The sequence below is a fragment of the Schistocerca americana genome, chromosome 4, assembly GCF_021461395.2.
Source record: "Schistocerca americana isolate TAMUIC-IGC-003095 chromosome 4, iqSchAmer2.1, whole genome shotgun sequence".
NCBI classification, from domain to species: Eukaryota; Metazoa; Arthropoda; class Insecta; order Orthoptera; family Acrididae; genus Schistocerca; species Schistocerca americana.
The window spans coordinates 226,492,333-226,507,093 of NC_060122.1; the positions used below are offsets into that span (position 1 = coordinate 226,492,333).

Below are 14,761 nucleotides of genomic sequence, written 5' to 3' on the forward strand. Positions count from 1 at the left end.
GGAACGTCCTTACTGTCGAGAAAAACGTCTTCTTGAGAACGCTGACTTCTTTCACACGCCTCCCTGCCAGAATTATCCACGCTTTGTCTGCCCCCCTCCCTGTGCACGTGGGCGCTGGAACTGTTTGCACGTTCGTGTTTTCTAAGGCAGGTAAAATGACTGCTGCCTGGCCAGAAGAACTCACATGCTTTCGCGCGTACATTCTCGACGCTCCGTTCTATGGCTGCAGGTGTCCGGCAGTTCTCGGCACGCTTCTCGTTACAAGACAGTCCCTTCGCAACGTGTCCGTCCTTGAGTGAGGCGAGGGAGTCCGCCCGGCTTCCCACTGTGTGCTTGCAGAATGGCTGTAGTGTCCTCTCCTCGGGCACTCGTGGCAGGGTTCAAAAATGGGTTCAAATGGCCCTGAGCACTATGGGACTTAACATCTGAAGTCATCAGTCCCCTAGAACTTAGAACTACTTAAACCTAACTAACCTACGGACATCACACACACCCATGCCCGAGACAGGATTCGAACCTGCGACCGTAGCGGTCGCGCGGTTCAAGTCTGAAGCGCCTAGAACCGCTCGGCCACACCGGCCGGGACTCGTGGTAGGGTGTCCGGTTCCCACCTCCTCCTCGGCCGCCGGCGCTATCAGCTGGCGAAAGTGGCCATGGACGGTGGTATTACGACAATAATCTTGCTGTTCAGTTCTGGTGAAAAAATACTTGATTCATTTTCAATACCCTGTCTCAGAGGATAATTCATTATTATGTAAATAGCCTGTTTGTGTGCAGGGTGGAGCACGTGTTGGTCTCACCGCGGACTTCTAGACTGAGCCACACACAACTGGCTTCATCAAAGTGTAATGGCCTGAAGATGACGTTGACGCAACGTCGAAACTAGTAGCGAAGTAAATATAAAATCTTAAGTACAGCTGATGGAAGTGAAACGTGGACGATAGTTTGGACAAGAAGAGAATAGAAGCTTTCGAAATGTGGTGCTACAGAACAATGCTGAAGATTAGATGGGTAGATCACATAACTAATGAGGAGGTATTGAACAGAATTGGGGAGGAGTTTGTGGCACAACTTGACTAGAAGAAGGGATCGGTTGGTAGGACATGTTCTGAGGCGTCAAGGGATCACCAATTTTGTATTGGGGGGCAGCGTGGAGGGTAAAAATCGTAGAGGGAGACCAAGAGATGAATACACTGGGCAGATTCAGAAGAATTTAGGTTGCAGTAGGTACTGGGAAATGAAGAAGCTTGCACAGGATAGAGTAGCATGGAGAACTGCATCAAACCAGTCGCAGGACTGAAGACCACACAACAACAAGTACAGCTGGAGGAATTTCATTTTTAATAAAAACAGCTAATAGTTTGTCCTCTATACTCATCAAGCAGAGTCTTCTGAAATATGGACAATTTCAGATATTCATCCCCGATAAGAAAAGCACACACCCTCTTATTTTCATTAAAAGTTTTCGGTGTGTGACGCCAAAGACGGGGACAGATGTTCAGGAAACCCAATTTATGTCCACACACATTCAAGGACATCGCGCCTTGTGGGGCAGTGAAACAGTAGATTGCTGTCATACTTATGCATAATTCGAGAAGGCCCTCCAAAACATTTACTGGTCTACTAAAATTCAGGAGTGCCTTTGGAGAGAAGTAGTGTGCACATAGAATAACGTAGCCAGTAGATGGACAATTAGCAGGGAATGGGTGGGGAGAGCAGCAGTGGAAGGGATTAGAGCAGATGCTGTAGGGGAAATGCTGAGTGCTGGAGGGAAAAATGCCTTTCTAAACTGAAACCTACACTCTCATTTTTTTCTAAATATTAATTGAAGCCCCTCTACACCCAGACTTGCAAGATGAGCACTGAAAAATATCTGTCAACTCTGCTTTGGTTAGCATCTAAAAAGAATTCCCCTGAAAATGCAACAATTTTCGCCTGGCTTGTTAACCATTTATATCTTTCAGAGAAGCGCCATGAGTGGCGAATTTTGAATAAAACCTACACATTTCTCTTGTTGCCATATTAATATCTGCTTCTTTTGCCAAAATACAGCGGAGTTTACACAGTGCCATCTCACTAACGCGTTGTGCAAACGGAACTGCAAGAGAGTTCAGAGACTGCGGTTTATTAGGTTTATTAAGTGAGGAACTGAGGGAAAGAAAGATCAGTAGCTTATGAAAAAGCAAATCCTCACTAGAAAATTAAACGAGTAATGTCTTCACTTATGTTGTTCCAAAACCTACAGCATTTCTCATTTCACCAGCTATCTATGGCTCTTAAAAGTTACATCCTTCACGAAAAAAGTCTGTAGTTAGTGGAATAACATGGAATAAGACTGTGGATAATGAGGATTTACATAATAACCATATAGCAAAATACTCTCCTTTTTGTTTTCTATCATTTGCCAAAATCTCATTTAGCTATCTCGAACTGTTTACGAAATACAGGGTGTTTCAAAAAGGACTTCACAAGTTTAAAAATTCATATAAATTTATTGGAAGAAGATATAGAGCTGGGTTTAGCGTTATTTTGTAGGGAAACACATCAAGTTGGTGATGTTGAATGTGGCTTCCATTGGTTATCCTGCACACATCGCATCGGAAGTCAATTTCTTCCCTAATTCACTGTAGCATTTTGGATGTAACTCGCTCAGTGGCAGCATAAATTCGTGCTCTAAGTTCAGGTAGGGAAGCCGACACAGGAGGTACAAACACGATATCCTTGATGAATCCCCATAAAAATAAAAAAAAATAAAAAAAATTCGAGTGGTGCCAGGGCTGGGGAACGTGGGGGACATGCAATTGGAGCATCATGGCCAATCCATTGACCTGGAAAGCGGTCACTGAGAACATCGCGGACGTCAGCCAAGTAGTGGGGTGGTGCACCATCTTGCATGAAGTAAACATTTCGTTCTTGGTCATCTCCATCGATCTGCGGTATCAAAAATTGTTGTAACATACCCAGGTACACATCCCATTCTCTCACGCTCGGGTCCAGTGAAGGCAGCCATATGTAAAGCAACTGCTGCTAGCGCTCCTTACGGTGCGATTCGGCACTAGCGAACTACGCGAAACAAAACTTGATGTATTTCCCGACAAAGTGATTCTACAGTCACCTCTGTAGGTACTATGAAATAATCTATGTAAGTTTTCAAATTTGTGAGGTCCTTTTTGAAACTCGCTGTATGAAGAATATTGTGGATATTTCACTCTGGCTTTATCATTGGTGCGTCCGATTCCAAATGAGTGTGCCACGTCAGATCAATTTTTTTCGACATTGGATAGACAGAGTCCTACACCCAATCCTAAAGAAAAATTCAATATGCTAGCTAAATTTCATATGCAGCAACATATTATGTAATATGCACCAAATGCATAATCATGGCGACCCCTATCTTTCATTGCAACTTTTTTCAAATTTCGTGCAGTGTTTTACCTCCATGCAAATATCACAATAACTATGACCATTAACTACGTGATGAGCATCTCATCATGAAGCTGACATATAAAGCTTCAAGGAATGCAAAATGAGTTTCTTTTACCGAACAGTTCCTGTAAAATGGTTTGAGAAAGACTGCATGGCGAGTCTCGATTCTTTTATCGCCGACCGGCGAAAGAGTGCAAACACTGTCAGCCTCCCCTCATGAACAAACGAATTAACTCGCCCAACACTTTGAATGAAAACTGGTGACTGTGCATCCACCATCGTATCCTGTGCGGACTCTATAATCCGGAGTCTTATAACAGTAAGGAGGACACCCTCTGAAAGTATTTTAAAAAATGTATAAACAAGACTCGTTACTAGAATGACCCTATGTCACAATAGGAGGTAATATGGTTGCTAAAATCCAAATTCTCTGTTCATATTAACGAAAGAAAGCTGATACGCGTACCTCACACTGACGTGGATCGTTCGCGTCAACCCTTGATTCTAACGACTTCTTACATGAAGTGACTAAGTAAAACAACATCTAAAACAACGGTGACAGTAATAGTGTTTCTGTTACAAACGGTAGCAATCAGTATGGTAACTAAAAAAGAAATGGAAATGGAAGAAATAATAGCGCGTCGCCACCGCGGCAAAATAGTGCAAATTAGCTGCCAAATGATGGTGTAAACTCGTCACTTTTCAACAAGCACAGGCGACATGATGTGCGGCGCAACTCTGGGTATTTTTCAAAGTGGAAATAAACCGCAACATTATTGAAATAACAGTCAGCGGAATAACTGGCACTCATACATCGGAAATGCGAGACAACTAACTGGTAACGAAAACCAGCAATAAAGCGCTCCAGCACCTAATAATACGGCAGAGAAAAGCTGGCCGCAACGCCCGCCTGTTAGACGTACTGAAGTCATGTGGATATGAATCGATCTGGTACCTCAGGTGCGTCAAACTAAATGCGGCTGTACTTTGCTCTCGAACGACGGTCACGGCGGGAATAAGGGGCAAGTCGAGTGAACATATAAATCTACTCCGATATAACGGTGGTACAGCTATCAGGGGTGAGCTTTGTACGGAGCACGGAGCCTGTGCTGTGTGTGTGTAAAAATAAATAAATAAATAAAACAGAATAATGATGCCATGCCATACAAGGTGCCTTTTATGCCGGAGACATACCTACTACTGTGGTAATCGACACAGGGGTACCCACGATGTCATGCCTTTTGAGTTATTTCAAAAGATTTGTGAATCATTCACACATCATACCCTCCTTCTCCAAAACAGTGGAATATAGGTGCTGCTGGCACTAAATCAAAGATAGTCTGTATGTAGACTCACGCGGACGTTGAGACAGGAAATGGAGCCTTGATGAGAGTATTCCCCGATGCAGAAAATTTATTGGGGAACTGCATATGGCGAATAGGATTCCTACAGAAGAGGAATGCATTAATCGACTTTTCCCATAGGAAATGTTTGATTTCTCATTTTTCCACTAAATAATGGTTAAAAATTTACACCATGACATGCTTACAGCAAAGTGAACACATGTGTTCCAAAGAAGTTTAAGCCATGCACATATTCACAGAACAAAACAAAACAAAAAAAAACAAAAAACAATGAATTGCTTGCAGAGACACTAACCGTATTGTATGCAATCAAAATAGGAACGAACTTCTGCCATGTCTTTGGCGGTTTTATAAATTATGTTTGCCGCCAGAATATTCTCTAAACCTCTGTTATCATGTTAATTGTAGTAATAACGCCGGGGTTATATTAACAATGATAATTTAGATGAAACTTGTTTTTATGAATAGACAACTTGAAGAACCAAAACAGTTATAAAAGATATGTGAAATAGCCACAAATTAAAAATCGAAGTTTCCAGAATATGACATATGAAAGAGTTTGTTTATAGTATGTGATACTGAGGTTTCGTGTCAAATGAAATTGCTTTAGTGAAGTAAATTACGCTTTTGTAAATTAGCTATTGTGTAATGAATAATAAATTACATTCGTACAACTTAAATAACATTTGGAAATAAGTACACATGATATTTTTTATTACTTGAGTGGGTTAAATGAACGTAAATTCACAGACACCAATTCTCTTAAAAATTATGGTTCTGTTTACTTTTAAAGTAAAATCTGTAGGATGACTATCTCTCTAGGATTTCATACTTACAGAAATGATCTCGTATTTTATAAACAAACAAGTAAAATACAAAACCCGAAAATGGTCCAGAGTTTCTCGAACTTCAATGAAATTCATTATTCTGTATTTCTAGACTGAGATGGTATAACAAATTACGCAAGTGAAAGTGATACCGAACGATTCGTATTGTCTCCATAGCCTTAATCTTGGTATGTTACAATGCCTATCCTCAGGCATCTGTCAATTTAGGTTTTTCACCATTTTCGTTACTCTCTCCTGTGAGTCAAACATACCAGTGACCACTCATATTGTCGTTCTTGCATCCATGCGATATCCACAATTAGTTCTACTTGAGCAAAGCAATATTCTATGATGTGATTGTAAGCAACCTCATTTGTAGTGTGGCTGCATTTTCCCATTGTACTACATATTCAAGTCTGATAAATTCTATTCCTGTGACTGAGCCTGTGTGTTCATTCCATTACGTGTCACTACAAACTGTTACACCCAGGTAATTTTATGAGTACACTTATTCCAATTATGGCTGATTCATATATTTGGTCGTATGAAACCATATTTTCGCATTTTGAGAATTTGTATTTCTGAACATTTAAAGCAAATTTCCAGTCTCAGTACAATTGCCTCAATCTTATCAAGATCTGACTTAATATTTGTGCATCTTTTTCAGACAATACTTCATTTTAGGTAACTGCTTCTTTAGTAAAAATCCGAAGTTGTTATTAATACTGTCTGCAAGATCATTAATCTACAACATGAACAGCAGGGGTCTCAACAACTTCCCTGAGGCACACTTACAGTTACTGTACTTCTACATGTGTCAATGATTCTCCATCCAGGTTAATAAGATTCAACTCACCTATCAAGAAATCATTAATTCAGTCACAGTTTTGTTGGTACTCCATATGATCATATATTTGCTGAGTGCTGGTGTCCTGCTGAGTCAAATACTTTATGGAAATCAAGAAATACTGTACCTCTGGGATTGCCAATTCATGGCTTTCAGGATGTCAAGTGAGAAGTTCGGTTTGCATGACCAATGTTTTTGGAATCAATGCTTGTTGGTATGCTGGTGATAATTCTGCTCAAGACACCTCTTTATGTTTGAGCTCAGAATGCATTCTAAGATTCAACAACAGATGGATAGCTAAAATACTAGACAGTAGATTCATGGATCTCTTCTGCTACCGTTTGCGTAAACAGGTGTGATATGCACTTTCATCCAACCAATGGGAACATGTTTTGTTTGAGGGATCTATGGCATACTATAGCTAACTCAGATTTAATTTCTATCTAAATTTTGACAGAGAGCCCATTGGGTGCTGGAGATTTGCGCAGTTTTAGTGATTTCAGACATTTTTCAACACCAATGACGGTAATGTCTATGTAACTTACCTTTGCAGGAGTGTGCGAATTAAGCAGGGACCGGTATCTTGCCCTTTCTTGTTTAGACAAACATCAGAAAACATATATAACTTTGTTTAAGTCTCACCATAAATTTACACAAAATTTGCAAGAGATCACATTAGTTAATTCTTATTTAAAGGTTCCAAACTTTAGCTGTCATTGAAGCAAGTAATCAAACTGTGGAAACATGCATTGAAACCCAAACAGATTGTCTGAGTAAACCTGTAGTTGTAGATTTCAAACCCGCCCGATATATTTTTGTGATCACAGTAAACAGGGCAGTATTTAATGAAAGAGAGTAGTTGTTTACATCAATGGCTACTCGGCACTGTAAGTTTTCATCATTCAGGAAGCTCAGCCTCACCGCATCATTATTAACTAGACATTCTTAGTCGTTTTCAAAACAGTTGAATGATATGTTTCTGAAAACCTTAAAAAACCAAGTAAATTAAAAATATCTTGCACTTTTCTCCTCACAGCTAATGATCAATGAAGTATCATCTGTGCCAAACTCACTGAGGAGCCACTTGATACCTTCGAGCACCCATCACGTCACCGTGGTCGAGCTGGAAGTCTCTGTAACTGAGAGCAGTCCACAAATAGAACAGCTGCCAACAGAAAAGCGGCGCTGCTTGTTTGCCAATGAGAGACACCTAATTCTTAGTCGCTACTCTCAAGTAGCATGCACAGTGGAATGTAGACTTGAGTACATGCTGCGAGTCTGTAATTGTACTACATATGTCTTCAACCAGATATCAGGTGAGTAATTCTGGTTGTGATTGCAAAGAATTCATATATACTAGTCAAAGCACTTAGGGAATCAGTGAAGACATTATGATATATCCTTTGGAGAGATATCCGTCAGGCACAGCTTGGAACGAAACCAGCAAGTATTACCACACAAAAAAGAATGAAGACGTGCTTGTCATCTGAGACATCAGCTAAACAAGTAAATGTGAAGAAGAGCATTGCTCTCAAGTTCTACAGCTACAAGAGTTATCAGTGTTCTGTGTTAACACTCACTTTGAGAGGAGTGAGACTGGTGCAATGTTTCAGCAACAACATGAGGCAGAAACTAACTACGGAGTATCTATAATGTGATGGTTGTGTACACGATTTCAACTAATGAGAGAAACAGAAAGAAGATCTGAGTTCAGTCACGCATAAGCAACTACAGCCAGGAACAGCTCTTATGTTTTCTTCGTAATCAGCTGTAATATGCAAAAGAATGCAGGTCATCTGTAACAAGCACTGCAAACTAAAACAGGATGCAAAATATCAATCTAGAATTTTCCTAATAGTCATTATTTCATTTGTCTTGCCATACATAAGTACATGATAAGTGTCTTATTAACAATGTAATATATTGGATGGTGGTGGAGGAAACTTTGGATGAGAACAGACCTAATGGGACAGCCATTTATTCTCCAACAAATCTTTATTTAGGACTGAATATGATAACCAGTCCAGCACCAGGTAGAGAGATAATTACTTTTTTCCTTTTTTGTCACCATTTCACTGACTGGTTTGGTGCACCCCACCATGACTCCCTCACCTGTGCCAATCCCTTCATCTCAGAGAAGCACTTAACAGCAAATGTTCTAAACTGTTTGTTGTGTGTATTCCAGCCTCTGTGTTTCCCTTCAATTTTTACCCTCTACAGCTCCCTCTAGTACGCAACACCAATGCAATTTTTTCCAAAAGGGGGCAAGATAATAAAACTGTTATTTTTATATAAATGATTTGATTATTTTGAGAATGAGCTGTGCCCATAGAACTAAATTTGTCAAGATTTTCACAAAAATTACTGTATCTGTCGGTTACTTTGATGCCTAAATGGCATGCATACTTCTTTAGTACATACTAAGTTCAATGATCTGATATTATATCCTTTTTATGATTAAAGCCAGTGTATCCAATGGGTCACCAACAAAAATATTTTTATTCTTACAACTACCAATAATGTTAGGCTTACATTGAACATTGAAAACCTGAACAGAAAAAAAATCGGAATGAGAGAAAATTCTTTTGGACAGCAACATAAGTAATCAAAAAAATGAAAGACTAACTGTCTTCAGATTGGGGAAATATGAAACAAAATCACTAATTCACCTATAATGTCATCTATCACAATTTGTTTGCTTATGAAACTTTACATTTGGTTATGTAAATGGATTTATTGTATTATTTGCATGTTTTATATTTCTTATTGTTGGCTAGCATAATAAAAACACTGGGAAAAATTTGTTTTCAAAGCAACATTTTTCTGAGTTCTTTCTATTAAGTGTAACCCAGGGCCAGCATTCAACTAGATAATAGTGGGAAACTTCTCAAAATCTTTCCGAAACAGGCTGCTATAATCAACGTTTAACAGGCCAGGACTGAACCAAAGTTGTCATCGTCTGCCCAGTTTATTTTGAAACTATGCAACAGGATTGCAAGATTCTTGATTCTGTGACTGCATGTTGCAATGTCTTGAACGCTATGGAGTTTGAGAAGATCCCAGCTCTCGGAGAGAACATATTTTCAACCTAGTACAGTTGTGATTTGGTTTGAACAGCCAGCGACCATTGCAGACAGCTCAGTAGGACACTAGCCTCTGTTCAAGACCCAAGAGGAGAAAAGTAAGTTATATATTTAGTTTTATCTGTGTAGTTTTATGGTTCGTTTAAACTCCATGTGTATTTGTGTATTTAAGAAGCGTAGTCTTTCATTTTAGTAATTGTGTAGTGTAGATTAACGCCGTCTGCACTGCAGCCAGCGACCATTATGAACAGCTCAGTCAGGCCTCGGCTTCCGTTTGTTTACCAGCGGAAGATTTAATCGTTTGTTTGTGTCTTCCAATGTGCAGTGAAATAGCCAGTGACAGTCTCAGTGTGTTCCAGTAGCTTTTGTTTCTGTTTTTAATAAGTTTGCTAGGACAAATCCTTTTCTAAGACAACAGGGCTTATTTTCTTCTTTTTATAGCTAGCTTTTCATTTGAATTTTAGTTGTAGAATGGATAGGGTTCGTCCGTGCTCAATGGGGAAACAGGTAGAGCAGGCTGCAGTTTGCTAACAGCTGAAGACACAGTTGGTCGCGGTCAGCCATCTGCAGGCTGTTTTCTCAGTGTTCAGTGGCTGCGGAGAAACTGGTACATCACATAGAAAACTATGGTGTAACTTGCTTTGCCCACAGGCCCTGCTTCTGAAGCACCTTACAGCGTACCCAACACGGGCAGCCGCACTCACCACAGAGCGAGTGGAGAGTTGTAACACGTTCACGTCACTTGACACGGAAAGTCCACGTGAGGGCTGGCCGTCTGGCGTTGCCTGTTCACCGTGTGATAGGGCAAGTGGTCACTGCTTCAGCAGGGTCAGAGCAGGCACACAGGGAGAAAGGATTACTAGTTATCAGGAGCTCTAATTTTAGGCGCGAGTTTGGGCCCTTAGAGAAAGAGCATCTATGGCTAGAAAGAATCCATTACGTGTTCGGAATGAGTAATAAGGGTGTCTTGTGAGGTGTGGAGGCGGCCCTGCCTTCGGCTATCGACGGTATAGGGTGCAGACATAGCAGGTTGTGGTAAACGTCAGCACCAATGACATCTGTCGCTTGGGTTCTGAGGCCGCCCTCAGTTCGTGCGAGCAGCTGGAGGAAGAGGTGAAGACTGCTGGTCTCCCACAGGATGCAAGTAGAGTTTATAACCTGCAGTATCGTAACCAGAACTGAGCGACAACTTTGATATGGACCCGAGCGTAGGGTCTCAACCAGAGGCTCCGTCAACTCCGTGACAGTAGTGACTGCAGATTTCTAGATCTGCATTCTGAGTTGGAAAATTGTAGGACTCCTGTTGACAGATCAGAGGTGTAGTATACAGAGGAAGCAGCTACTTGGGTAGTAGAGAAATTGTGGACATAATGTTTTTTTTAATTTTTTTTTTTAAGCAAGGCACTATTTTGAAGTCCTCTGAAGAACACTTGCCAGTTGACACGCAGAAACTGAAATCAGATCACGTACAAGGTAAACCAACTTCATTTGTCAAGTTATAGAAGAGCTTGTAGCACAATATCTGATTTTACTGTCCTCCAAAGAGATTGTTGTGCTCAAATAATAATTTTTTATGAGGTATGGAAGGTACATCAAAAAGAAAAATCTGATGCCATAGGACAGGAAATGTTCATTGAACTCGGCAAAAATGTCGTGTCTATCGAAATTGAAAATGAGTCTGATTGCGAAGTTATTGGGACATGAGTAACCAGCCTGCGAGAACTCTAGTTACTCATCAGATGTTTTTGCCAGCTCACTGATTCCACCATAACAACCGTAGAATCAATAAAGAAAGTCTATGTTAATTGCATGGAAGTACCACAATCATGCAATATTAGTTGAAGGCAATTTTAATCAACTGAGTATATCTGAGGATTTCTATGGCTTCATTTCAGGAAGTACTGATAGACAGTACTGTGAAACAGTTCGGAACACATTTTCTGAAAACGGTCTTGAGCAATGCTTACTAAAGTTATTAAATCCATCAAGAAGACTAAGAGACTTATTATGCTGGAAAGAGCACATAAGCAGTTGTTAGCATCCTTCTTACACAGTGAATGGCCATCATTTAGATCCGATATGATGGATCTAGAAGAATTATGAGCGAAGTTTAAACTGATTGTACATCGCTCTCTGGACAAGTATGTGCTGAATAAGTAAATTAAAGACGGGAAGGACCACTGTGGTTTAATGGCAAAATTCAGATATTGCTGATAAAGAGGAGGCTGCTGCACTCTCTGTTCGAAAAATAGAGGAGAAATGTTGACAAGCAGAAATTTGTAGATGATTGGGTGTCTATTAAAAGATCGACACACGAAGAATGCATCAAGTCCACTACCATCGACAAAATTCTTGACCTACATGTGGTTATTAAGCAGGTCGAAGGCTTCTATCCAGTCACTCGTTGACCAGACTGACGTGGCAATAGAAGAAAACGAAACGGAAGCTGAAGTCTTAAATTTTGCATTTAAGAAATCATTCATGAAGGAGGACGTAGTAAGCATTCCTGATGAGGAGTCTCCACTAAAAGAGTTGAAAACAAGAACAACGGGTAGAGTCAATATTCCTAGGTTTCCAGAAAATGTTTGACACAATGTCCTACTGCAAATGTTAACAAAGTAGGTCCGAACAGACATTGAAGATCCAAAACATTATGACTACTTGCTTAATAGCTTGCTTGTCCGTCTTTGGAACGAAATATACAAATTGAATAAAAGTTTTGCACCTCGCTTCCGAGAGTTCCGGAACCTGTACAGAAAATTGGAATAGAGGTCAACGTAAACATCATTTCTGCCCTTTTTATTTCTCATGAAAACCACACGTTGCATGTTGTACCACCATACAGCGAGACCTTCAGAGGTAGACGATTGCTGTACACAGCGGTACCTCTATTACCCAGTAGCACGTCCTCTTGCATTGATGCATGCCTGTATTCGTCGTGGTATACTATCCACAAGTTCATCAAGGCACTTTGGTCCAGATTGTTCCACTCCTCAACGTCGATTCGGCATAGATCCCTCAGAATGGTTGGTGGGCCACATCGTCCATAAACAGCCTTTTTCAATCTAACTCAGGCATGTCCGATAGGGTTCATGTCTGGAGAACAAACCGGCCACTCTAGTCGATCGATGTCGTTATCCTGAAGGAAGTCATTCACAAGATGTGCGCCATGGGGGCGCGAATTGTCGTCCATGAAGACGAATGCCTCGCCAGTATGCTGCCGATATGGTTGCACTGTCGGTCGGAGGATGGCGTTCACGTATCATACAGCCGTTACGGCGCCTTCCATGACCACCAGCGGCGTACGTCGGCCCCACATAATGCTACCCAAAAACAGCAGGGAACCTCTACCTTGCTGCACTCGCTGGACAGTGTGCTAAGGCGGTCAGCCTGACCAGTTTGCCCCCAAACACGTCCCCGATGATTGTCTAGTTGAAGGCAGGTGTGACACTCATTGGTGAAGAGAACGTGATGCCAATCCTGAGTGGTCCATTCGGTATGTTGTTGGGCTCATTTTTACCGCACTGCATGGTGTTGTGGGTGGTTGCAAAGATGGACGTCGCCATGCACGTCGAGAGTGAAGTTGCGCATCATGCAGCGTATTGTGCACAGTTTGAGTCGTAACACGACGTCCTGTGGCTGCACTAAAAGCATTATTCAACATGGTGGCGTTGCTGTCAGGGTTCCTCCAAGCAATAATCTGCAGGAAGCAGTCATCCACTGCAGTAGTAGCCCTTGGGCGGCCTGAGCGAGGCATGTCATCGACAGTTTCTGTCTCTCTCTGTATCTCCTCCATGTCCGAACAACATCGCTTTGGTTCATACCGAGTCGCCAGGAAGCTTCCCTCGTTGAGAGCCCTTCCTGGCACAAAGTGTACATCACTAGATGTCTACGCATAGGTCATGCAATTCGCGTAAATAACGGGCCCACTAGTCCGCAGCTCGTGGTCGTGCGGTAGCGTTCTCGCTTCCCGCGCCCGGGTTCCCGGGTTCGATTCCCGGCGGGGTCAGGGATTTTCTCTGCCTCGTGATGACTGGGTGTTGTGTGCTGTCCTTAGGTTAGTTACGTTTAAGTAGTTCTAAGTTCTAGGGGACTGATGACCATAGATGTTAAGTCCCATAGTGCTCAGAGCCATTTGAACCATTTTGAACGGGCCACTAATTTGCGCTCGCGGTAATGGCTACCAATGCCACCTAGATGGGTTTCATAGGATTTACGACATGCGAATCTGGTTGCCGATACGTCAACGGGAATTCGCTATAATGTACCTCAAACCACTGTGGTACCGTTCTGGCTCCGAGACACGGACAATTATACTGCTGAAAGATGACATCGCCTTCGGGAAAGACATCAAGCATGAAAGGATGCATGTCGTTTGCAGCTGTCAACGTGTCTTCGATACCACCGTAGGTCCCGTGCAAGCGCAGGAGAATATCTCCCATAGAATATCACTACTCCCATCAGCCTCCGTCCGTGGCGCACAGCACGTTTCGAGCTGTCATTCACCCCCATGACGCCGATTGTGGAGACATCCATCGACCTAGTATAGCAAAAATATATTCAACCGAGGAGCCGACGCTTTTTCATTGATCGACGGACGAATCCCGATGTGTCTCGTGCACACTAAAATCGTAGTTGACGATGTCGTTTGAGCAACATGTGAACAAGTAGGGATTGTCTGCTGCACAGTTCCACGTTCAACAGTGTACGATGCACGATGTGCGTGCACGAGCATTGTGATCTTTCGGCAGAGACGCTGCAGATCACTATCTATCCTTTTTTACAGAGTAGATAAGCCTCAGAAACCCACGTTCTGTGAAGTGTTGTGGACGTCCAACAATTCAGCATCTTGTGGTAGTTCCTCCTACCTTTTTCCATATATGCGCACGACAGTAGCACGTGAACATTCGACCAGCTTCGCCGTTTTCGAGATACTCGTTCACAGGCTCTGCGTAATAATAATCTGCCCTTTGTCAAAGTCGATTACGTCAATGGATTTCCCCACCATTTGCGTCTCATATCTTCACTAGGGTGATCCCAGGTACGTGCCTGCACCGCTTACATACTTCTGTTACTGTGTAACATCCCTGCAACGCCACCAAGAGACATCGAACGTCGCGGTGGGCAGTGTTCACAATGTTTTAGCTGATTGGTGTACAGAGTGAGTGGCTCAAAGACTTCTTCAGTAATAGGATCCAATACGTTGTCCTGTGT

General features: G+C 41.9%; 1 protein-coding gene across 1 annotated transcript in view; it reads left to right on the top strand.

Moving 5' to 3' along the window:
- Positions 1–8,088, top strand: part of LOC124613365 (sodium channel protein Nach-like) — a 100,178-nt gene extending 92,090 nt beyond the window's left edge. Inside the window, exons 6-7 of the mRNA XM_047142065.1 lie at positions 7,501–7,780; positions 8,078–8,088. Coding sequence (XP_046998021.1) covers positions 7,501–7,780; positions 8,078–8,088 — 291 coding nt within the window. The remainder of the gene's footprint in view (positions 1–7,500; positions 7,781–8,077) is intronic.
- Positions 8,089–14,761: the final 6,673 nt, after the last annotated feature.